The sequence below is a fragment of the Emys orbicularis genome, chromosome 4, assembly GCF_028017835.1.
Source record: "Emys orbicularis isolate rEmyOrb1 chromosome 4, rEmyOrb1.hap1, whole genome shotgun sequence".
NCBI lineage: Eukaryota > Metazoa > Chordata > Testudines > Emydidae > Emys > Emys orbicularis.
In genome coordinates this window covers 106,545,303-106,568,331 of record NC_088686.1, presented here as the reverse complement: position 1 = coordinate 106,568,331, position 23,029 = coordinate 106,545,303, and the positions used below count along the sequence as shown (strand labels likewise).

The 23,029-nt window shown below is 39.0% G+C and overlaps 1 protein-coding gene across 1 annotated transcript in view; it reads left to right on the top strand.

The window, feature by feature from the left end:
- Nucleotides 1–22,117, top strand: part of PIK3C2A (phosphatidylinositol-4-phosphate 3-kinase catalytic subunit type 2 alpha) — an 83,132-nt gene extending 61,015 nt beyond the window's left edge. The window contains exons 18-34 of the mRNA XM_065402916.1: nt 326–419; nt 2,621–2,715; nt 3,102–3,282; nt 3,912–4,016; nt 6,629–6,721; nt 7,478–7,607; nt 9,322–9,458; nt 10,716–10,885; nt 14,819–14,975; nt 15,337–15,446; nt 16,312–16,519; nt 17,871–17,995; nt 20,001–20,118; nt 20,204–20,285; nt 20,812–20,921; nt 21,194–21,319; nt 21,935–22,117. Of these exons, the coding sequence (XP_065258988.1) occupies nt 326–419; nt 2,621–2,715; nt 3,102–3,282; nt 3,912–4,016; nt 6,629–6,721; nt 7,478–7,607; nt 9,322–9,458; nt 10,716–10,885; nt 14,819–14,975; nt 15,337–15,446; nt 16,312–16,519; nt 17,871–17,995; nt 20,001–20,118; nt 20,204–20,285; nt 20,812–20,921; nt 21,194–21,319; nt 21,935–22,117 (2,224 nt within the window). The remainder of the gene's footprint in view (nt 1–325; nt 420–2,620; nt 2,716–3,101; nt 3,283–3,911; nt 4,017–6,628; nt 6,722–7,477; nt 7,608–9,321; nt 9,459–10,715; nt 10,886–14,818; nt 14,976–15,336; nt 15,447–16,311; nt 16,520–17,870; nt 17,996–20,000; nt 20,119–20,203; nt 20,286–20,811; nt 20,922–21,193; nt 21,320–21,934) is intronic.
- Nucleotides 22,118–23,029: the final 912 nt, after the last annotated feature.

Genomic DNA, 23,029 nt, shown 5'->3' with positions numbered 1-23,029 from the left:
AATTTAATTTCTTTGATAAACTCAGCCAAATCGACATCCTACTGTGACATTACAAGAGTAGACATAAGTGGCTCACCTCATAATCTATCCTTTTACTATGAGAATAGGTTTGCTATCTAAGCAAGCTGCTAAGACAATAAATTGTTAGAAAGGTAGGCATCCCTGCACCTGTGTGTTTATACCGTGCCTTCTACGTGGAGGGCCTGATACTGTTGAGGGCGTGCAAGCACTACGACAATAAAAAATGTTAGTTCCCAAGATTTAGTCGTGTATCTCTGCTGAAGTTAAAACAAACAGTGAGTGTGGACTTGTGATGCTCTTGCAGGTTTGCAGATCAGGAAGTGCGAACCACAGCTGTGAATTGGATTGAGGCAATAAGTGATGATGAGTTAACAGACTTCCTCCCCCAGTTTGTGCAGGTGACATTTATTGCTTACCCTTTTTGTACATTTTACAACATTAGAACTGTCGATGAACAAAAAATCATTTTTTGTATATTTTGGGTGTGAAAACACACATCTGGGTCCTTTTCAATTAGTGTTGCCATTAACAGAGAGGTGCTGTGAGTGATATATTAAATAAATTACTTAGTTTACATTCTGGGTTAGGTAGAACAAAAAATAGAATTATACTAGCACCTTCTGGGTTCGTGTGAGACTTCTGTGTACTAAATAAATGGTCAGTTTTTTAAACCTTATCTTTATATAAAAACAATAAAAATAAACACAATGAAACAAAACATATATAAATACATAAGATGGAAATAGCATATAAATAACAAAATTCAACATTTATTATTTGTAAAACCTGGTTTTTGGGGGGGGGGGCTTGACTCCATAAAGGTCATGCAAAGCATCAATTACTAAAATGACTAAATAGGTAAATAAGTGAGCAAACAACCTGTGAGTATCAGGGACTAATATATACTAAACTGCAAAAGCAAGCAATAATTTTCATGTGTGACCAGACATCCTCGTATTTTTTTCCCAAGCACTTCTATTAGACAGTATTTTTTTCCAATAATGCAGTAGTAGAGTACTCTCACTAATCCAGTCTGTGTGTGAAGGAGGAATTGAAGATTTCCATCTCCTCAAAATAACTTTTGGCCACTACAATAGTTATTGCAATCCATTTCTTCATGCCCTCTGGTAATAACAAATCATCCAGCACCCCTATACTACACAAGCTTGGACAAAGAAGGATAGTGACACTTCATGTTTGAGAGCGCACTGAATATGGTGATCCAGAACACATGCATTTTTTGACAGGTATAGAGGATGTGTGAAATGTTGGCATGTGGCTCTTTGCATCTCTAACACTTGCCATGTGTTACCAATCGAGACTTAAACAAAAGTTCTGGAGTTCAGTAATGCCCGTTTTGTATTTTGTTCTGGAAGAATTGCAAGGATAAAGAACTTGAAATATCTTTCATTTTAAGCCAGTTATCCTCCCGGATTTCTGTTGTGGTACTAAGGCTGTTTTTGTTGTGTTTGGTTTTTTTTCCCCCCCGTTTTTCTTTCAGACTGAGATTGAGAGGGTACTGCAAAGCATTAAGCCACTTTAAGTAATTCCTCCAAAGTTAACTTTGTTTCCTTATTTCTTAACATGTTCTTCTGGAGGTGAGAGAGTTGAAATAGAGCAATTGTCTCCCTATCTTTGCATGAATCTTTAAGCATAGCTGCTGAAGGAAGGAACTGAGACACAGTGGTAGCTGTTGTTTGGTCTCCCTTGATTATATGATAACAATTTGTCACCTTGTATTGTATCTTTAATTTTTGTTAATCCTTTTTCTATCCAAATTGTCTAAGCGTTGTGGAGTTGGCCTTGATCCTGAGGCACAGGTTATCCCATAGTGGTATGAGAAGAGAATTAGTAAAATCAGATGCTGTAATCATCTTAACACATTGCAGGATGCCCCATGTAGCTGCAAACATTGGATTTTCCCTTAAGGATGTGGGTGGCTTCTTAAAGTATAGAAGAGAGGGAACCAAATCGCATAGTTAAGTGCGGTGGGTTTTTTGGTCTCAAACCAGGCTGGTATGTATACAGAGGCACTGGAGCGGGAACCACCTTACAATAGGACACATTTGAAATGCTAGATAATATAGCTACAAATCTGGCAATCCCATACTTAGAACGTTTTAAGGGTCTTGTGTGACAAACAAGGCTTTTTTTTTTATAATCCCGTATAAATTGCATAAGCCGATTTATTGAGCAAAAAGTGAGGGAGTGACCTTGAAAGGCAATAGGCCAATGACATAAGTCAATCTGGGGCAGATATTTATTTTGGCTATTTGTATTCTCCTGAGTAAGGATAGAAGTGGGGGAAATGTCATTACTTACATCCTTGGTAATTTTGTTTTAATATATACTCTATTAAATGGTCACTCTTTAAAATACCACTACAGCTTCAGGTGTCTGTTTTATATTAGTTTTTCAATCACCTAAACTTTCACAGATTATCTGGAATTAATAAGCAAAGCTAGTGGGTTTACTCTGCTTTGAGCCCCTAAAGATCCTCTGGCCACCACTGAACTTTAAATGTTATAGGTAACCCCCCAAAACAACCAAAGGCAGTATATAATCTAATCTAAAAATTGACTGATTTTCTTACATTTAGGCATTGAAGTATGAAACATACCTGGACAACTCTTTAGTCAGATTCATTTTGGCTCGGGCATTAGGAAATATTCAGATAGCACACTGTGTATATTGGTAAGAACGTGTCTTTCTTTCATTATTTAATTACAGTCAGATTGGTGTTTTCAGAACAAAGTAATTTGCTGTCTAAATGCTAAAATTTCATTAATCAGAATGACAGATCAATAGATGTTGCATCAAGTCAGCGTAATGTGCAAAAGATAAACAGTGTTCCTTGTAATAAAACCAAATGAATCCATAAGAATTAAGCACATATAGTTCTCAGAATTAAGTTACTGATTTACAGCAAGTAATGTATGTGTGTGCAGTGTTGTGTAATACCCCTTGTTAATGGACTTTTTAAAAAAGGCTTGCTATTGAACTCTAGCTAAAATGTTCACTTTAGAAGGGAAATACTGCTTTGTAGGGAAAACTACTAACTTAAATACCTGCTATTTCAGGCTTCTGAAGGATACCCTACATGATGCAAAATTTGGGGTAAGGTATGAGCATATTCTTGGTGCCTTCCTCTCGGTCTGTGGGAAAGGGCTCAGGGAAGAGCTGGAGAAACAGACCAGACTGGTACAGCTTTTGGGAGTGGTAGCAGAAAAAGTAAAACAAACAAGTGGATCTGCTAGGCAGGTGCGTATGCTTAACTTTTTATATTGTGTGTTAGAGAGGGATACAACTGACTTGAATTTCAAAGTAAATTTACTCAGCTTTCACATTAAATACAGCACTGTATAAAAGTATAGTAAGATGTATTTAATCAACAGATGTTAAATATTTCGTCAACAGAATTGTGTTTTAATAAAAAAAAACCACTTGTCAATGACTAATCTTCAACTGTTAGCCGTAGCTGTGTGGGAGGAGTGGTTATGATGGGAGAAAAAGAATTGGCAATGAAATAAATTGATGTTGCTACAGAATTTGGCCCCATTCTCTCATAATATATGGGGCCCTGGCAATAAGCTGCTAATGTAAATTTATAATTTTATAGACTCAGTACTGAAAAATTTCACTGGCATGGCATTAGGGCTGTACTGGTGGGGTTATGTGGTTTGTGTGTGTGGTTTTTTTTGGGGGGGGGGGGAGGGGGATGAGAAGTAAAATAGATGTTATGACTGGTCACTTAAAATCCCATGGCACTCTTCAGGAATTAGGGCATTGGCTCTGCTGTTCTGCATAATTCCTTTGCTTGTCAAAAATTTCCCTGTAGGTATTTTAATGGATTAATGTCAGTTCTGCATTTTTATTTTTTTTGCTCTCAGGTTGTCCTGCAAAGTGGTATGGAACGTGTACAGTCCTTTTTCATGAAGAACAAATGCCGTTTGCCTCTCAATCCCAGCCTTGTGGCAAAAGAATTAAATGTCAAGGTACAGTATGGAAAGATGCTTGTAATTCCTGAAAATCAACGTATAGAAAGGAGTATTTCATGTATATGAAAAGTGTTACACTGGTGGGAGAGCTTTTTAATAAAGAGCCTTTAGAACCAGACAATAAAATTAAATTAGTTGAGAAGAGACAAAGATTATGGAAATATTTGGTATACAGACAGACCAAGGTCTGATTTAATTTGTTACTTCATCAGATACTAGTGGAGCTCTCCTTACATAGCAGCAAGGACCCGGTCATACATGAAAGTCATAAAAACATTGTGTGAGAACAGAGGAAGTTTCAAAGCACGTGAATGGAAAAGTTAGACAGCCTCCAGCAATGGTCAAAGGAGAAGGAAATGTACAAGACTGGCTGTTAATATTTTGAAGTATATATTGTGGGATGGAGCTAACCAGCTGTGTGATTGGATGTATTTCTCAGATACTCCATGCTAGCGAGGCAAAGATTCTATTTTAAAATAAGTTTTTATGCAACTGGGAAGGTTAGTGAGCGTGAAGTTGCAAAACATATGCAAGTTCTGACAGTCTTCAGAGCCTCTGAAGCATAAGTTGCATACACTGTCTTGTACGCTTAATAATACAACACTTATGCATTACACAATACATATACTAAGGTTGTAAAATAAGATTATAATCCCGTTCCCTTATGAGGCTGAAGTTATAAATGCAAGCAGAAGACTGTCTGGAACAAGAAAACATTGGTGTTCCTCTTTTCACAGCATGAAGTTCAGAACTGTATCTCAGAAATTGTATAAGCCTCAACACTGCTGACACTTAAATCAGAAACCAATAGAAACAAGAATTTTCCAGGAGAAAGCTACAGTAATATGATTCTAATGGGTGTGGGGCAGAGAAATGACAATCTGTAAAACTTCTGAATAAATTGATACCAAAACAAACTCGCATGTACGGAACATTGGTCCTAATCCCCATGAGGGACCTGGTGGAGAAAGTGAATTGAAGGAACCATACTACGTAATCATAGAAAGTTGGAAACTGAGATATGCGAAAGCTCCAAACTTGTATTCTCTTCAGATCTCAAATTTACAGTTCAGAGGCAGCAGTAAATCCAACTTTGAATAGCTTCTTCAGTTAGAATGTCGGTCCCTGTTTTTATTAATTCTTTATTTTGTGTGTTAGAAAATATCCTATCTTGCAATACCGGCATATATACAAACATTTCATAAATAAATCAAGGGGTTTCTGCCCAAAGTAAGCAGATATATTGTCCATAATCATCTTGGTGAAAGAGCCTGAGTACCTGCATGGACTTACACCATTTGTTGGTTGTCTAAACTGACCTTCCGTCTAATAAAGCCAGTAAATCCAAAAATCATGGGGCATATGGAGAATGCTCTACCTCTAGCCCAGAGATGTTCAGATCTAGGGATTTTTGTCTAAAGTGTCCGGACTATCTAAGTTGTTGTGACAGCACATAAGGAGAGGCATGGACATGTTTTCTTTGGGGCATGTTTATCCCACCAAACTCAGGGTAATCGTCATGTCCATCATACAGGGCCACCAAGAGGGAGGGGCAAAAAGGGTAGTACAAGTGGCATTGCAACCTGGTGCACAGTCACAGCACCACTCACTGATATTTGGCCTGGTGGCCTCTCCGTTGTGAGTGATAGGCAGCTGGGCAAAAAGCTGAGTGGCATTGTGACCCTGCGTCCCAGGTTGCAATACCCAGAGCGAGGAGCTGGGACCAGCCCCATGGGACAGGAGCCACTGCTGCCAGATTAGCGTGATGCAGACACTCTCCAACACCCCACCTCCGCTTAGTGGTAATTTTTTTGGAAGGGTGGGAGGCCTCAGTTTCATATTTTGCCCCAGACTCCAAAAAGCTCTCTGCAGCCCTGCCACCGTATTTTAGGAGAAATGGGCAATGGTGTGCAGATTTCTGAAAAATTAATGGTTCCAACTTGGAAGACAACCTATTGAAGATTTTTTTTTAAATATCTATTTCAAGTTATGGAATATATTTGTTAGTGATACTTGCATATTAAAATACATATGCCAATAAAATGTAATGTCAATTGATTGTATACAAGCATATAGAAGACATTGTTAGGGAAGAGGCAGAATGACCAAAAGGAGGAATGTTGTCACGACTGTTAACGAGCAGGCATGTCAGAACTGGGCATTCAAGAGATAGCGAATGGAAGATTAAACTCCGTTCCAAGATGTTAGGTGTATAGTATGGTGAATCATGGGGCAATGAAACATTTTAACCTGATTTTTTAAATATGCATGTCAGATGTGAGTCTATTAAATATCAACACCACAATTTAAAAATCTTGCGGGTCTCTCAAAAGCAGCAACATTTAGTTACTGGTTGTGTGATGCTCTCAGGAATGGGAGTCTGAGACCACACACTCTAGAGATACTACTTTGTGATATATTGCCACTTCATTGATCTCAGAACTTGCGTTGTTATAGGGTGTGCAAACATTCCAAGTATTAGTAATTTTTTCTGGCATGCTGGCAATTTGAAATCTCATCTGCAAACTATTAACATTCTATTTGATTTGAAAGCCAAAAATATTATCAGTCATTATCCTTCTAAGGATTAAACTATCATGTACTTGCAGGCATGTTCCTTCTTCAATTCTAATGCAGTACCACTAAAAGTCACATTGGTGAATGCAGATCCTCTGGGAGAAGAAATTAATGTTATGTTTAAAGTAAGTTTTTTGTTGTTGTTTTTCTCTCTTGTTCTACTGGAGGAAAGATATGGGGTTATGATAGCTAATGCCAACAAAACTAGCTAGCTTTGCCACATTTCTACAGGCTATTAGCTGCATCTCAAGTCTTCTCTTTATATTTAGAAACTGACTTACATAATTGGATGAATGAAAATAGTTAACCCCACAAGAGTGGTTCACATTTGTAGAAGGTTGAAAACTTATTTGTACTTACATGGCTCCCATCATGGTCATAGCTTAGTGCTCCACAATCTTTAATGTATTTATCTTCACAACACCCCTGTGAGGTAGGGCAGTACTATTAGCCCATTTTACAGATGGGAAATTGTCAGATACACCCTAAGTGACTTTCCCAAGGTCACACCCTGTCCATAGTGGAGCTAGGAATTGAATGTTTCCCAAGGCCGAGTCTAGTACTCTAACAACTAGACCAGCTTACCTCTCCTCCCCTTCTTGGAGTGAAAGTGTAACGTTTAAAAAGAAAAATATTATGTTCGTCTTTCGAACAGTATATCTCAAGGGCTAACTGAGATGTCTGAGTATACTGTATATATAAAATGCCAATTTTCAGTTTATACAAGCTTCATTATGGCCCATCATTTTACCCTTTCTCTACACCCGAGGAAACAAGTCATTCACAATTTAAGAAGAAAAGTATGGTTTGTCTCTTACTGGGGATATAATCTGTCTAGTTCATTGTTCAAAGTATCCTTTCTCTGCTTGTTTTTATTTAAGGTCGGAGAAGATCTGCGACAAGATATGTTGGCTTTACAAATGATAAAGATTATGGACAAAATCTGGCTCCAGGAGGGACTGGACCTGCGGATGGTTATCTTCAAGTGCCTCTCAACTGGAAAAGATCGAGGTGCAGTAGCCAGATAGACACTGCCCAATGTATTCCTGCACTTCTCCCCTTAAAGGGCTCTACAACACATTCTTGGCATCATGCTTCAATCAGTTAAAAAACCCACCGGTTTCTCGTGAATGGCAGACATATGTAACAATGAACGTTAACAATAGACCCCCCAGAAGGAAACGCCACACACAAGTGTAATAGTATTGTGAAACTAAACTGATTGGAATCACCCAGTAGTTTGATTCCGTTTGTTGGATATACACTTCCGCTCTTGACCACAGAGCTCCTCGGTGATCCTTGCAGTTAAAGATCAGTGGAACAAAAAAGATACATGGAAATGAAAGAGAAACACAAATTAGATGCAGTGGAGAAAAACAGAACTGAGAAGGAAGGAGGGAATACAGGAGCAATGCTAATTCTGGCACCCCATATAATATTTTCAGAGATCTATTTAGATCAAAATTGAACTGCTAAAATGTTTGAAGCCACTACCATTACATCAGTCCATCAGAAAAGATGATCAAACTCACAGGAAGACAGGTTAAAATCAGTACTTGTGTACCTGTATTAATACTTTTAGTTTTTTAAAAGGAAAATTTTAAAAATCCAATAAACTTTGCACCACATACTCTACAATGTTTACACAGGAATGAGGCACCCTTTTCTTCAACACTTGTTCTGACTGGATTTGATTCACAATAGATTAAATGCCTTGGAGCTTAAATAGTGGAAGGTGTCCTTCACAGGCGATGATTGACTAATGCATTGTGGGCCTGATCTTGAGCAGCATTGAGAACCTGCAACTCTCTTTGAAGTCAGTTGGGTCTGACCCAAAGGCACCCACAAAAGCACAAATGACAACTTTAGGTACTATAAATATTGGCATCCAGATAAATGTGGCTGAGAATAAATTACTTTTGGAATACGGAAGCTTTGCTTTTGGAATGTACAGAAAGCATTTCTTCCCAGCTTAAAACTGTGCTCTAGATTGGCATACCCTGTAATGCCTCATTTTTTCTGGTCAGTCTTGAACAAAAATGGAAGCTCTACTACAGATTTCTGCTACTTCCCCTCCTTCTCCACAAAACAAAAAAACCTACTATCCAAATAGGGATTTGTGGTTTAGCTAAAGGAATTTTTAAATTTTTTTAATAGCCACTTTCTCCTAAATAAGGCCCCTTGTAGTGCCACATATTGAGTATTTTGTGTTGCTCTAGAAATAAGTCGACTTGGAGCAGCTTCTACTCCAGCACTTCACTTATACTACAGAGTTAGACATCTAAATTACTTATGAGTGCACGTGAGATGTTTTACAGTCATTAAGTAATGATTAGACCCAATACTAGTTTTACACACATTGCATATTTAACCAGCTGATGGCTTTTGAAATCAAAGTAGGAGTGATCTACAATATTCCACAAACCTTAACTGATTGTAGTAATAACACAAGCCTAATTTGGCTACATATATTTTGTAGTATACATTGTAAAATTGCCTGCAGAGAGGTTTATCAGACTAACAAAGTTCAGAAATATTTTTTCACTGTTTGAGACTGGGATTGGGCTCTACATTTTAAAATCCAATGTCTTCAAGAGACTTCATTCCAAATGAGAGGTGGAGGAAAATATAATGTAAAAACAGGATTTAAACCAGAGCAGTCATCTTTCTCATGTGTGCTCTCTCCCTCTCTCTATATAATACACAACTTAATTTATATATATAGGATTGGTGGAACTTGTTCCTGCTTCAGATACACTTAGGAAAATTCAAGTGGAATATGGAGTGACAGGATCTTTTAAAGACAAGCCACTTGCAGAATGGCTGCGAAAGTATAATCCTACAGAGGAAGAATATGAAAAGGTAATTTCCATAGTTTTCCTTTACAATGGTAAACATTTTAATTTACAGGAGAAGACCACTCTTATTCTGATTCTGCCACTAAGTAAGTTTTCTAACAATCTGTTTTAAGCTATTTGGGAAGTTGAATTTTCTGTACTGTATATATTTCAGAAAAGAAATCAAAATTGACTGTAGGATTGTAAAGGAGTCTTTTGGAAACAGCAGTTTAATGTTTCATTTCAGAAATGTCTATGGAAATGCCTTCTAAATGTAGGAAAAATTTCACTCCAAAATTAAAAGTAGGGGGGAAGCATGACATTCAGGGCTTGTCTACATGACAAAATTAAGTCGACTTAAGTCAACAAACAGCCACCGCAGTAATTGAAGCAGTGGTTCACGGCCACACTTGCTCTTTCAGTTGGCGGTGCACGTCCTCACCAGGCGTGCTTCTGCCAACTGATGTGGGGCATTGTGGGACACTGACAGCTGGATCCCAGCAATCCTGGGGCTCACAGCTGAGGCACCACACCCCCAGCTCTGATGGTCCAAACTGTCAGCCAGGTACGGGGCTCACAGCTGTGAGGCTGGTGCCTGGCTGGCAGCTCTGGCTGTAAGAGCCGAGGGTGTGGGGAGGGCGTCAGCTATCAGCCCAATTCAAGGCTGACAGCCAACAGGCAGTGTAAGTAACAGTGTCTACATGGACAATACATTGCCCTAACTATTTCAACATAAGCGCTACGCCTTGCGTGGAGGTGGAGTTATGGTGGTGTAGTGGAGGACTTACCTCAGTGGAATCCGCATTGTAGTATAGACACTGACATAAATAGGTTGACGTAAGCTGCCTTAAGTTGATCTAACTCTATTGTGTAGAACAGGTCTCAGTTTTAATCTTGGGTTAGAAGATATGGCCCCTTCTCATGCTGTTTCTCCTTTGGATGCAACATTTCATCTCTACCAGGCAGGGGTATGCAGATTTGGTAAACAAATGTCTGGCCTTTGCTTGTGCTTTATCTCTGAACAGCCTTTTCTCTACCTTATCTGCCTTCTCGTCCCCAAAAACCTATCAAGTTGCCTTTCCCCTTAGCAGTACAGCATACAGAATTTTTCCTAAATGAATAGCTTCCCAAGTAGTCTGAGGGAAGTTTACTTAAGAACTGTCAGCTGCCCAGAGCCACATCCCTCTGGTAAAAAAGTGAACTCTGAATGAATGATAAACTGAAGTACATTTTTTCCCATTGGTAGATTCATTCTGATTTCATTACTTTTTGCTAATTTCAGGCTTCAGAAAACTTCATCTATTCTTGTGCAGGATGCTGCGTAGCCACCTACGTATTGGGAATCTGTGACCGTCACAATGATAACATAATGCTTCGAACTACGGGACATATGTTCCATATTGACTTTGGAAAGTTTTTGGGCCATGCACAGACGTTTGGTAGCTTTAAAAGGTATCTCCTGCAGTTTAGCATTTGAGAATGCAAGCAACTTCCCTTTTGCATTTTTCCTCACACGATTAAACATCTGAATTTTTATCACTGTTCTCAATGTGAACTTAGTATTGTCTTCATAGAGCTCCGGTGTATGTGGGTCCCACTCATGGTGCACTTGTGCCTTCTGCCCAGAAATGCAGAAAGTTTTCTCTAGCAGTGTCCACTAGGGGTCGGACATGCTCTTCCATTTCCCCACACAAGACCATAAAGGGCGGGGTGACCAACTGTCAGTTCCTTCTGACCATCCTGGCAGAGAGTTGGAACTTCTGAGTGTCCCTTTTTTACAGCTTTAAGATTGTAGTTTAGGAGAAAGTTAGTTTTTGATATTTTCTTTTATTGCCTCTTGGCTTAAAAAAAAAAAAAAAGTAATTGTATTTTTATAGGTAGTTGGTAGCAATACTGGGTTTTGGCCATGATGCCTCAACCACGCTTACCGGATTTTAAATCTTGCCTGTTGCGTAGAAGAGTAATGCCACTTGGACAGACACATGGGAAGAGGGAGAAGTGTTTGGCGGCTGCAGAGATGTGTGGGCTGCAGTTACTCCCTGGAAGGAGGGAGCGGTAAAACTGGCAGACCCAGAGAAGGAAGGGAGAACCAGAAAATTTGGAGAGGGCTCAGGGAAATGCAGCATAGTACAGGGTGGAACAGACCTTGATTGCTGACTAGAGGGTCCCGGAGCCAGAACCCAGAGTAGAGGGTGGGCCTGTGTTTCCTAACCAGCCACTGGGGAAGTGACACCAGCAGGGCAGTGCATAAGAAAACTGCCTCCACAGAAAGGAAAACCACAATAGTGACCTAGTCAGAGGGCCAAGTCACAAAAAGAGGCTGCAGTTCCTGGAGTGAGAGGGGAGATACTGCTGGAGGAGGGTGCAGCACCTGGCAGAGCTAATTCCTAGGATGGCCAAGAGGAGGCGCCACCAGCAGTGAGTTCCCCTTGTGACCAGGACCTCCAGTTTTTTCCCCATCAGTTATCACTCCTAAAAGGTTTATATCTTCTATTTCCACAAGTTAGAAAAATGCCTCCTCCTTGGCATTTGAATTTAGTGTTTGTGGCTTTAATGCAATGTGTTTTTGAGTCTGTATCTTGTTTTATTTATCACTTATCCATGAAAGCTGTGTTTCTACTGGCTATTACTTCAGCCCCCAGAGTTAGCTAAATCCAAGCTCTCATGTCTACCCACCATACGCTTTTTCATTAAGCTCTCGTCCCAAATTCATACCCAAGTTAATACAGGATTTTCACATTAACCAGTATATTCACTTACCAGTTTTCTATCCTAGGACTCTTGCTTCTCCTGCATAATCAAAACAAAACTTCACACTTTGGATGTCAAAAAGAGCCCTCTTGTATTACCTAAACAAAACAAGACCGTTGAGGAAGAAGCTTAGGTTATTTGTGGAATATGGTAAAAGGCTCAGGTCAGACCACTTTGCTTCAGCAGGTTTCCACTGATAGAAATATTTAGAGCAGCTCTGTGGTCATTGGTTCACACACTTAGTAGACATTACTCTTTAGAGAAGAGCTGTTCTCCAATCTTTGTTCAGATAACCTCGTAGCGCTCACCTCCAAATAATCAAACTGCTTGCTAATTATAGTAAGTGAGATCCATGTGCACAGGAGCTCAAAGATGAAAGAATGGTTACTTACCTTATAGTAACTGATGCTTCAAGATGTTCTGCGTACGTGGATCCCACGACCCACCCGCCATTCCTGCAGCTTAGTTTTATCATTGGGACTCTGGGCAGCAAAAGAAATTGAGTAGCAGTTGGGGTCACCCCTCCCTTTATGCTCTTAGGTGGGGGAGCAAGAGTGCACGTAAAGAATATGCATGACTCCTAGTGGACACTGCTAAAGAACTTTCATAACTTCTGTGCAGAGGGCACAAGTGCACCATGGGTGGGATCCACATGCGTAGACCATCTAGAAAAATCATTTACTGTAAGGTAAGTATCCGTTCTTTTATGTTGAACTACCCAATTTCCAAAATCCATTTTGGATTCTCATTGTAGACTACTGTGCTTCTGAAAAGTCTCTACAATCTCCCCCTGGCCGTCAACTTTGGTAGTTACAAGTCTGCTTGAAGAACGCCAAGATGTGAAGGCTGCTCCTACATACTAGATGTTCTGTGTATTTAAAAACTAGACGCACAAGTGTAGCTTTAAAGTAGTTCTGTTACTATTCCAGCAATTGGAAGACCAAAATGTGCCAATTGGCACAACTGTCATCTGACATTTCATTTCTATACTTTCAGGAATATCACTTTTTCCTTAAGGATTTTATTTTTTAAGTGAATTTCCTGGACCAAAAGAGCTTTGCACAAATCAGTGAAAAACCTAATAAAGTTGTTATAAAAACCAAACATTTTGAAACCAGGATATTCTAAGATGAGGTTAGTGTAGCCTTTTTAAATGTTGAGATTGTTTGGGGGAATTCTAATTCTGACCCCAGCTACCATGTCATAGCTATGATCACCAAGGAATAGCTGTGTATAATGTGGCATAGCTTCTATTTGCTGTTTTGGAGGGCATACAATTGTATATTGCATGATGGAGTACCCTAAGCTTTATCAGGAGTTGAAAGAGGACCCAAGGGTATTATCTGCTATAGACTTTGGAGCGTGCAAGAAGTAAATTGCACTATCTGGGTCACAGACCAATGCTGAATGAGAACATTTTCCTATAATGTATATGGAGGATGAGTTGAAACATCCATGTTTCTGACTGTCAGCAAGTGGATAAAGTGAAGAGGAATAGAATTCATGTTTGGATGGATGGATCATTCTTATGCGCTGGATGATATTCGGTATTCGTATGGGGTGCCACGTTGTCTCCTTAACGTGCGGTGCCAGAGAGCACAGATGCTGAGGATCTCTTAGACTAGAGTCCTTCCTCGGCACCGTGTCACATACCAATGCCGGGGCACTCCATACGGATGCACTCGGTGCCGGGTCCTGGTGGTCCGCAGCAGACTGGGGATGAAGAGCAGATTCCATGAGCAACTGTTTGTCGGAAATCTCGCTCCTTTTCTGGGGTGGAAAGCCCTGCAAATCTTGTTTGGTGCGCCTTCCCCAGACAATTCAGACACACGTCGTGGGGGTCGCTCGTTGGCATAGGCTTACTGCAGGTTCCACAGGGTTTAAAGCCTTGGGCTCACGGCATGTCCCGGAGCCCAAGGCGGGGGTTAGGGATTGGGGAAACCCTGCTCCCAAACCTTACTATATACACTATCTACTAACTACGCTATGGAAAGAACGCTAAGGGAAGCACTTGCTAGGCAAGCGATCGCAGTTCCAACGACCGTCACTGGCAGTAAGAAGGAACTGAGGAGACACGGGGTCGGCAGGGTCCTATATCCAGCGCCATGAAGGCGCCACTCTAGGGGGCGCCTGACGGGAGCTGCTATGGGAAAACTTTCCAACAACTGTGTACACGGTGCGCAGACACCTGATTGGAATTGACATGAACAGGCACTTGAAGAACTTAACTTTTAATTCCCTGGCGTTTTAATGTTTTCAAATATAATTGATTTACATTTACAACTTTAACCTAGCTTAAAGTTTTTTTGGCTGGGAATTATTACTTTCTGATGTTACCTGGTCACAGAGGAAAACTTTGTATTAATGAATTATTAAATATGATTTCTTTGGAAAGAATAATCTTCCCTTTAAAATCCTGGCTGTAACATTATAATTAGCAAGAATGGATCATACCCTGTGAGTGAGACTGACTTGCTCCCTGCAAGTCCAGTGATTGATGAATGCATGTAGTTCAAGTTCTTGGAAAAATACTGTTTGAGTAGTAATTACATTTAGTAAATTGCAACTAAAAGTCCATGAAAGTCCAAGAAACAGTCATTTTAATAAACTGTGTATTTTGCTTTTTTTAAACAGGGATCGGGCTCCTTTTGTGCTAACATCAGATATGGCCTATGTCATTAATGGTGGTGAAAAACCTACTATTCGTTTTCAATTGTTTGTGGATCTCTGCTGCCAAGCTTACAATTTGATCAGGAAACATGCAAACCTCTTTCTTAACCTGCTTTCACTGGTAATAGTTTTTATTGCACATAATTTTCTTGTAGTTTAACTGTGGATTTTATTAAGTTCACTTCTAGGAAGTTATAGCTTCTGACAAATCCAGTCTATACAAAAAACCTAAATTGTTGGCATTTATACTTTAGAAGCACTTCTAAACATGTGCTGTTACGAGCCAGAAATTTGGTAGTGTTCCTGTGGAAATACTGGGGGTGGTGGGAGTAGTTGTTGGTTAATAGCAATAGTATTTAATGTAGTACACAATTCCCCAATCAAGTTTGGGGCCCTAGTGTTTTAATTATTTAATTATTTAAATGTAAAAATAGATTTGATATTCTTTCCAATGTAAAAATAGTAACTTGTGTCTTCTATAGATGCTTTCTTCAGGGTTACCAGAACTTACTGGAGTTCAAGACTTAAAATATGTCCAAGATGCTCTTCAGCCCCAAACTACAGACGCAGAAGCTACTATTTTCTTTACAAGGTACTAGATAAGTGACAAGTGAAACAGAACCAAAATATATAAACTCACTACTTTTTTCTATTAGAAGCTCTGCACTATGATACTAAAACACTGTAATACTTACATCTTATAAAAGTTCAGTAGTCTTGAAATTATCGTAATTATAAAATACTAATCTGTTATCTATCACTAATTGAGAGATGTACATAACTTCATTTTCTCAAATGCTTAAATGTTGGGCTAAAATGTTGAGCCTGTTTTATTTAAAAAAAAAAAAATCTAATCGTGAACATTCTAATACATAAAATGCTGGGAGTAGTGATAGCTTAACAGCTTTATTTAGCTGTCCATCAGACTTGCACATTCATGAGGAAATATTCCCTAAATTGATTCCATAGCTAATATGACTCTTCTAAAGCTGTTTACAGTGGGAACCCTTTTGTTGTGAAGAACAACTCTCACTGGAACTGCAGTTTGCCATGTTTTGGAAACAGTTCAGAAATCTAATTATAAATATTTTCACTGTATCCAGTTTTCACTAAGTGAACTACTGGATCTCCTGCAGTATATAGTTCATTGATCATTTAACCTAAGTTAATGAAAACTATGATATGCATACAGCCTTGACAAACCTCTGGACGACCTTTGTTGTTCAATCTTTAACTTTACCCAAAATTGGAGTATTGGATATCCCAGTACATGCAGAAATGTTGTCATGTCAATGGACCAGTGACCATTTTTTGTCAAAACATAATGTGTCCTCCTACCTCAGTGAGGATTTGATCTATTTTAGAACTTGGAAGCTTAAGGTGCTAACAAAATTGGAATGTGTGCTCTGAATATGTAATTGTGCTCTAGCATTTAAAGTTATTTTTCTCTTTTATAGGCTGATTGAATCCAGTTTGGGAAGTGTTGCCACAAAGTTTAATTTCTTCATTCACAACCTGGCTCAGCTGCGTTTTTCAGGCCTACCTTCCAATGATGAGCCCATTCTCTCATTTTCTCCCAAAACCTATTCACTTAGACAAGATGGTCAAATCAAGGAAGTGTCCGTGTTTACGTACCAAAAGAGGTACAACCCAGATAAACATTATGTAAGTGTGTGGATTTTATTCCAATTTGTAAATACTGTGCTCGCTGCCACCTCCATACTTCCTCTCCACCGTTCACTTTAGTCACATGTTCTCTTCCTCCAAATAAATTAAACTCATCAGCAGAGAATTAGTCTATGCCCCAAAAGTAAAAAAGCAAAACATAGCTATTCCTAAATGGGTTGATTCCATTGTTTCTCTCAGCCGCATATTTATCTACCAAGAATGGGAACAGAACATTATAGTGTACATAATTAATTTAGTGTAGAATACATTACAGGCTTACTATAATTCTTCCTAAATCAAACATTTATAACCAGGAAATTAAGAGTTAAGATTAAATGTGGTTTAAAAAAAAAAAAAAGATACGTTAAGGTATGGAGAAAATACAGTTAGTGTACCCAAACAACCCTGTAGTAACACTATGCAATAACAATATGATTAAGGTTGTGGACAGAGATTAAATTGTTTTTAAAGACTCATTAGATTTTTTTTTCCGCATGGTGTCACCACAGTTATGGTTATTGCAATGCCCTAACTGCATTTCCATACCTTAATGTGTTTAACTCTGAATTTCATCGTGTTCCTCTTGGAATGTAGCTGCTCTGCCAGTCTGTTCAGAATCTTTCACTTGGGGCTTTGAGAACCAGAACACAGACTCTAGAGGCAGCAAGCATTGGAATCTGCCATCCCAAAATTGGGGGACTCAAGCCACAGATCTTGATCATGTTGGACAGGCTATGATTTCAAGAACCCCATGATCTTTGAAAAAGCAGGCTTGTATTTGCAACTTTAAATTGAACGTAGTACAACTATGCAAATCTGAAACCAGAATTGTCCAATTTCCAAAATTAGTGTTGTATTTCTGATCCACTGTATAGTGCTCTAGTCTAGAATACTGGTCTCAGGCTGTTGTCCTAATTAAAATTTCCTCTAAACTGTTATCCTAAAGCAAGAGAATGAATTACCAACTGATGAAAGGCTAAACTCACAACTCTATTAAAACTAGCTTGGTGTTTTTATCCATACAAACCCAAGTCCTGGTGTGGGATCTGAACCCAGAACCTCCAGGTTTAGAAGGGTAGAGTAACTACTGAGCCAAACTGGCACTATTTTCTTCATCTGTATGTACTAATACATAGATCTACATTACAGGATGAACATATTTAATGTCCTTTATGAAGACAATGGATGGGGGTGTGTGTATACACACACACACACACACACACACTCTCTCTCTCTCTCTCTCTCTCCAATTAGTCTTGGAATACAAATATTGCACAGAAAAATCTATTTGGGTGGAAAAACAGCTGCTGTTAATTAATGTCTTTAAGTATTCTTTTTTTATTGGCAGATCTATGTGGTGAGAGTCTTGAGAGAGGGGCAAGTTGAACCAACATTTGTCTTCCGGACATTTGATGAGTTCCAGGAACTTCACAACAAACTCGGTATTCTCTTTCCTCTTTGGAAGTTACCAGGGTATGTTCCTAATTAACTAAGATACCTCCTGTCCTTTATGTAGACAAAGGAATTTTATATTAAATTTTCTTTCATGGAGTTTTTTCCTGTGTTGGCATAAGTGTTAAAAGGGGAAGTTCTCACCCTTTACTCTGCTATTGGGCTCACATCCAGAAATATATCTAATCATAGATGACAGAAAAACTAGCCACTGTCTCTCTTTGAAGAGGGGAGGTGTTTCTTTGCTTAGTAAGACATCAACTTGCTGTACTTGGTTTTCCTAAGTTCAAATCATTCAGATATACAAAGCATTTCTTATTTTAAGACTTACCTTTAGTTCCCTTTTGAAAGCGTTTCAGAGCTGCTAACATTTGGGTCACAACAATTTCCACGATGCCCTGATAAAATTGGAATGAAAATTTGGCACGTGGCCTTTTTGTAAGGGATGTACCTTTTGCCATCCCTGTAAAAATCCATTCAAATTTGACTAAGATCTAAACCTTTGAATAATCAGTTTGCATATGTTCAGTAGAGACTTCTTATATTTTAGCAGCTAAATTCCCCAAAGACTTTGTCCACATTGAGCATGCTCCAGCCCATAACTGATCAGTACGTTCTCTGCAATTGCTGCTGTGGGCTGTACCAGGGCTGGATCTGAGAGCAGGGACCTGTCTTTCCTGTGCTCTGTGATGCCCCTGCTGGGCCAAGGTAGCATGGAGGAAGAAGCTACCTGATTCAGACAAGAGCTGCACCTGTCGGTGGTAGACTGGGATAAAGTCTCCCTATCTCTGCTGTCAGAAAGTATCTGTGAAACCCACTGAGCAAGTGTCCCATCCCGCTATGGTGCTAGTCCACATGCAGGATGATAACCTATCAATCAACCTGCTGTCAATCACTCCATTAGCTCAAGTGGTAGAAGTTTGTGCGATGGCTCTCAAGGTTCCAACCCTGCTGAAGACCCATGTGTGTCGATATGGAACTTCTGTCTTTAGTTAGCTTTTTTTAAAAACCTAGGTGGTTTTACACACACACACACCCACACACACACCCCCTAATGTTAAGGTTGCAAAGTTAAGCACTCAGAAGTTAGGCAGTGCTAGAATTAAGGGTGGCCAGGCAACCTTAATTCGGTTTGTGTATAATCATTATGATGTAGTCATTGGTTACATGACCATATGCTTTTTTTTTTTTTTTTTTCCTCACAGGACCCCAGCCTCATTCAGTGCACAGGCTGGACCTGCTCTGGGATGAAGGGGGTTATGTGGTGAAGGAGGTGGTTGTGTGTAAGACCCCTGCTAGGCTGGACCTGCTCTGGGATGAAGGGGGTTATGTGGTGAAGGAGGTGGTTGTGTGTAAGACCCCTGCTTCATAAGGTGGTAGGTGTGTGTAGTGAATGAGGCTGGGGAGGGCAGGAAGACAAAGGATGGTCTGATGTTTAAGGCAGCTGAATGCTACCCTTGAGATTTGTATTCTATCCCTCATTCTGTCAGAGTTCCTTTGATGCTGGGCAAGTCACTTAAACTTTTTCACAGATAGTGTGTTCAGTTTTTTTTCTGGGTGCTTGACTTTAGACCCAGGGGTCTAATTTGCAGAAGGGCTGGACAGCTGCACCTGAAGTCAGTGGAAGCTATGCTTTAAACATATAAGGTAATCTGAACTACACTGAACAATCAGAAAACAAAATAGTAAGTAGCTGCTTATTAATTGTGCATTGAATAAGGCAAGGGTCTTGTGGAAGGTATGTCATGTACTTAAAGACTGCATCACAACGCATATACACAAAGAAGTTGAATTAAATTTGCACCTTGACTCTGACACTTACGAGCATGTGGCTTTGCAACCTTAATGCTGTTTGAATGTATTTTTTGTGTGTAATGTTGAATATAGCAAATGTAATACACTACTGTGCTTTGTCTCAAGTCATCGCCAAGAATGCATATCAGCAGTTCAGGATTTAAGTTGTACTTAAATCTTAACTTACATCAGTAAAATTAGCAACAAAATACATTTTGTCATTCTCTTGTAGCTTTCCTAATAAGATGGTTCTGGGAAGAACTCATATAAAGGATGTAGCAGCCAAAAGAAAAGTAGAGCTGAACAGCTACATACAGAGTTTGATGAACAGTTCAGCAGAGGTGTCAGAGGTGACTGCTCCAAGCATTTAAATAAAATTAGTTCTCACATTTTAGTACATTTTAAGCTAACATGTAACCTTTTTCCCAAATGCAGTGTGATCTTGTTTATACTTTTTTTCACCCTCTACTTCGTGATGAGAAAGCTGAAGGAATAGATGGAATAGCTAAGCCTGCAGGTAGGCACACAAGTTATTTGGGGGTAAACTGAATGACTGCAATATAACACGAAAAACTTGAAAGTACTGCACAATATAAAATCCATCTTTTGATTCCTCAGTTTAATCATTTTCCCCTCATGAAAAAATAATCAATCTTCATATCAAATTCAAGCCTCCTTTACTTTGAAAATGTCTTTCAAGGTAAATCCATATGGTTACAGATCAATTAAAATAAAAATTGCACACAAGTGAGAATTTCTTGCTTATTTTTAATGCTTTTATTAATCAGATCAAATAAATACTCCAATTCTCTCACTCTAATCCTCCATGTTGATTCCTGTTAGAGTATCTATTCTTTCTGGGTACCCAGACCTTGCCAATTTTGGAGGTAAAAAGTTCCTGACACACTGATAAAAACTGAAAAAAGGACGTGAACTTGGCATAAGTCTTACATTTGTCCGTTTTCAGTACACTTAATTAACTTAGTACAGTGGTACTGATGGACAATTGTGTGACGGATAATAACGTGTGTCCATATTTTTAGATGCAAGTCCATCAAGTCCTACCTCAGGCAAAGTGGGAGGAGAAGTAAAGTTGTCTATCTCATATAGAAATGGCACTCTGTTTATCATGGTGATGCACATTAAAGACCTGGTGAGTGAAGAAAGTGAACCAAAAATTCACAAACTTGTATTATGTGAATGACTGATATAGAATGCTGTGGGATGTTGGTGTGAATGTGAGACAGAATGGAAGTATCTTCTTAAAACACATTTGTCTTCAGTTAGTCTGATTATGAGCAGTTGCTCATATGTTAGGTAATTGGGGTGAACATAGACTCTAATCCATTTCTTTGGAGGAAAAGATATTCAAATGGAATGCATTAAAATAGAATGAAGGCTAGTTGTTATGCTCTGTATTTACAGGTTACTGAAGATGGTGCAGATCCAAATCCTTATGTAAAAACATACTTACTTCCGGATATAAACAAAACATCTAAACGCAAAACCAAAATCACACGAAAAACAAGGAACCCAACATTCAATGAGATGGTAAGAAAAATCAGTTACCTGGTAAAGATTCCATAATTTTCTTTCATAAATACATGCTGGTGACTACAATTTATTTGAAATTCTGGTAAATTCCTGTCAAACACATCTCAGTAAATTGCTTTGCACTCTGAAAGCTTTGTACCTTATAAATGTGCACACTCGTTCGAGATTTTTTTCCCTCCCTTTCTTACCCCATAATCCAAAAAAGATTGTAACTCTGGAAGGGGGGAAAAAATCTTAGACAAATATTGATTGGCATATTCTAATTAGAATTCACAAAATGCATTGGCCATAACCCGCATCACTTGCTCTCTGGTTGCTCTGAACTGATTGGATTTAGCAATCATTTCACTTACCCAACATCTTCCATCCGAGCTCCTCAGGATACTTTAAACAAAGTTACACAACACCCCTCTAACAGATAAACATCCCCTTTTTACAAAGGATAACTGAGATGCAGACTTGCCCAGGGTCACACAGCAAGTTGGTGGTAGACCCAGGAGAACAACCCAGGAGCCCATCCCTTTACTTTAACCACCAGCAGTCCTTATAACTTATTCTGGACATCTAACAAATAAAATGTCTTGGCTTTCATTGGCTGTGTTTTTTTCATAGCTTGTGTACAGTGGATACAGTAAGGAGACTTTGAAGCAGAGGGAACTTCAGCTAAGTGTGCTCAGTGCAGAATCGTTGCGTGAGAACTTCTTTCTGGGTGGAGTTATGCTGTCCCTAAAGGATTTCAACTTGAGGAAGGAGACTGTTAACTGGTATCAGCTGACTGCTGTGCCATATCTGTGAACTCCTACAGCAGAAAATAACAAAAGTGAAACAGTTCTGCACACTTGTGTTTGGTGCATTTTTCCTACTTGAAAATAACTTGGACATTTTAAAATGAGACTCGGCGTTTCAACACGTGTTGGACCAACCCCTCACCAAGCTGAAATCACAGGATTTCTAGAAACCACCTGTTTTAGGCTTATGTGATAATATCCAAGCATTAATGTAAATTAATTTTGTAATCATAGTACTTGTGGGTAACTGAAGTTTTAAACCATCCCTGGAATCTTCAGGTAGTTTATTCTGGCTTTACTGTATCAGTTCAACCACATTTAATCACTTGCCCTGTGGATATAGTACAAGTAATCTTTTCTGTTACCTGTTACATTATATATGGCAAGGTGCTGTAGAATGCCAGAGGAAAGATGTGGGGGGTTTCTGATGATATATCCGCTATTCACCATTCATTGGTGCAGCAATGATCAGTAAAATGTCAGTGGTTATACAAACTGTCAGAAATGAAATTGGACAGAACAGCTGGAAAAATTGTTACATTCGAATCTTGCGATTAAATGCATCTGAAACATTTATCAGAATGAGTGCCATAATGGAAGTTGTAAATAATGGTGCCTTACCTTATAATTCAAATGCTTCTTGTACCTCATTTCTGAAATTTAAAAATAGTTACCTGTTAGCCAGGTTTAACAAACTCGAATCTGCCTCTTTTAAAGAGCTGGATAAATGACACCACCTACTGAATCTTTTCTTTGGGAAACTTATTCAGTTTCTTAGACATAGTTTGAGTTTTATACCAGCTATCTGAGTAAGATTAGTCAGTTCATTTTAAGTGAAGTCCTCTGTGCAAGTCACTGATGATTTGCAAACTTTGAATGAAGACTGGTTGTTTGTGGTGCCATGTGAGTGTGGTCTTCC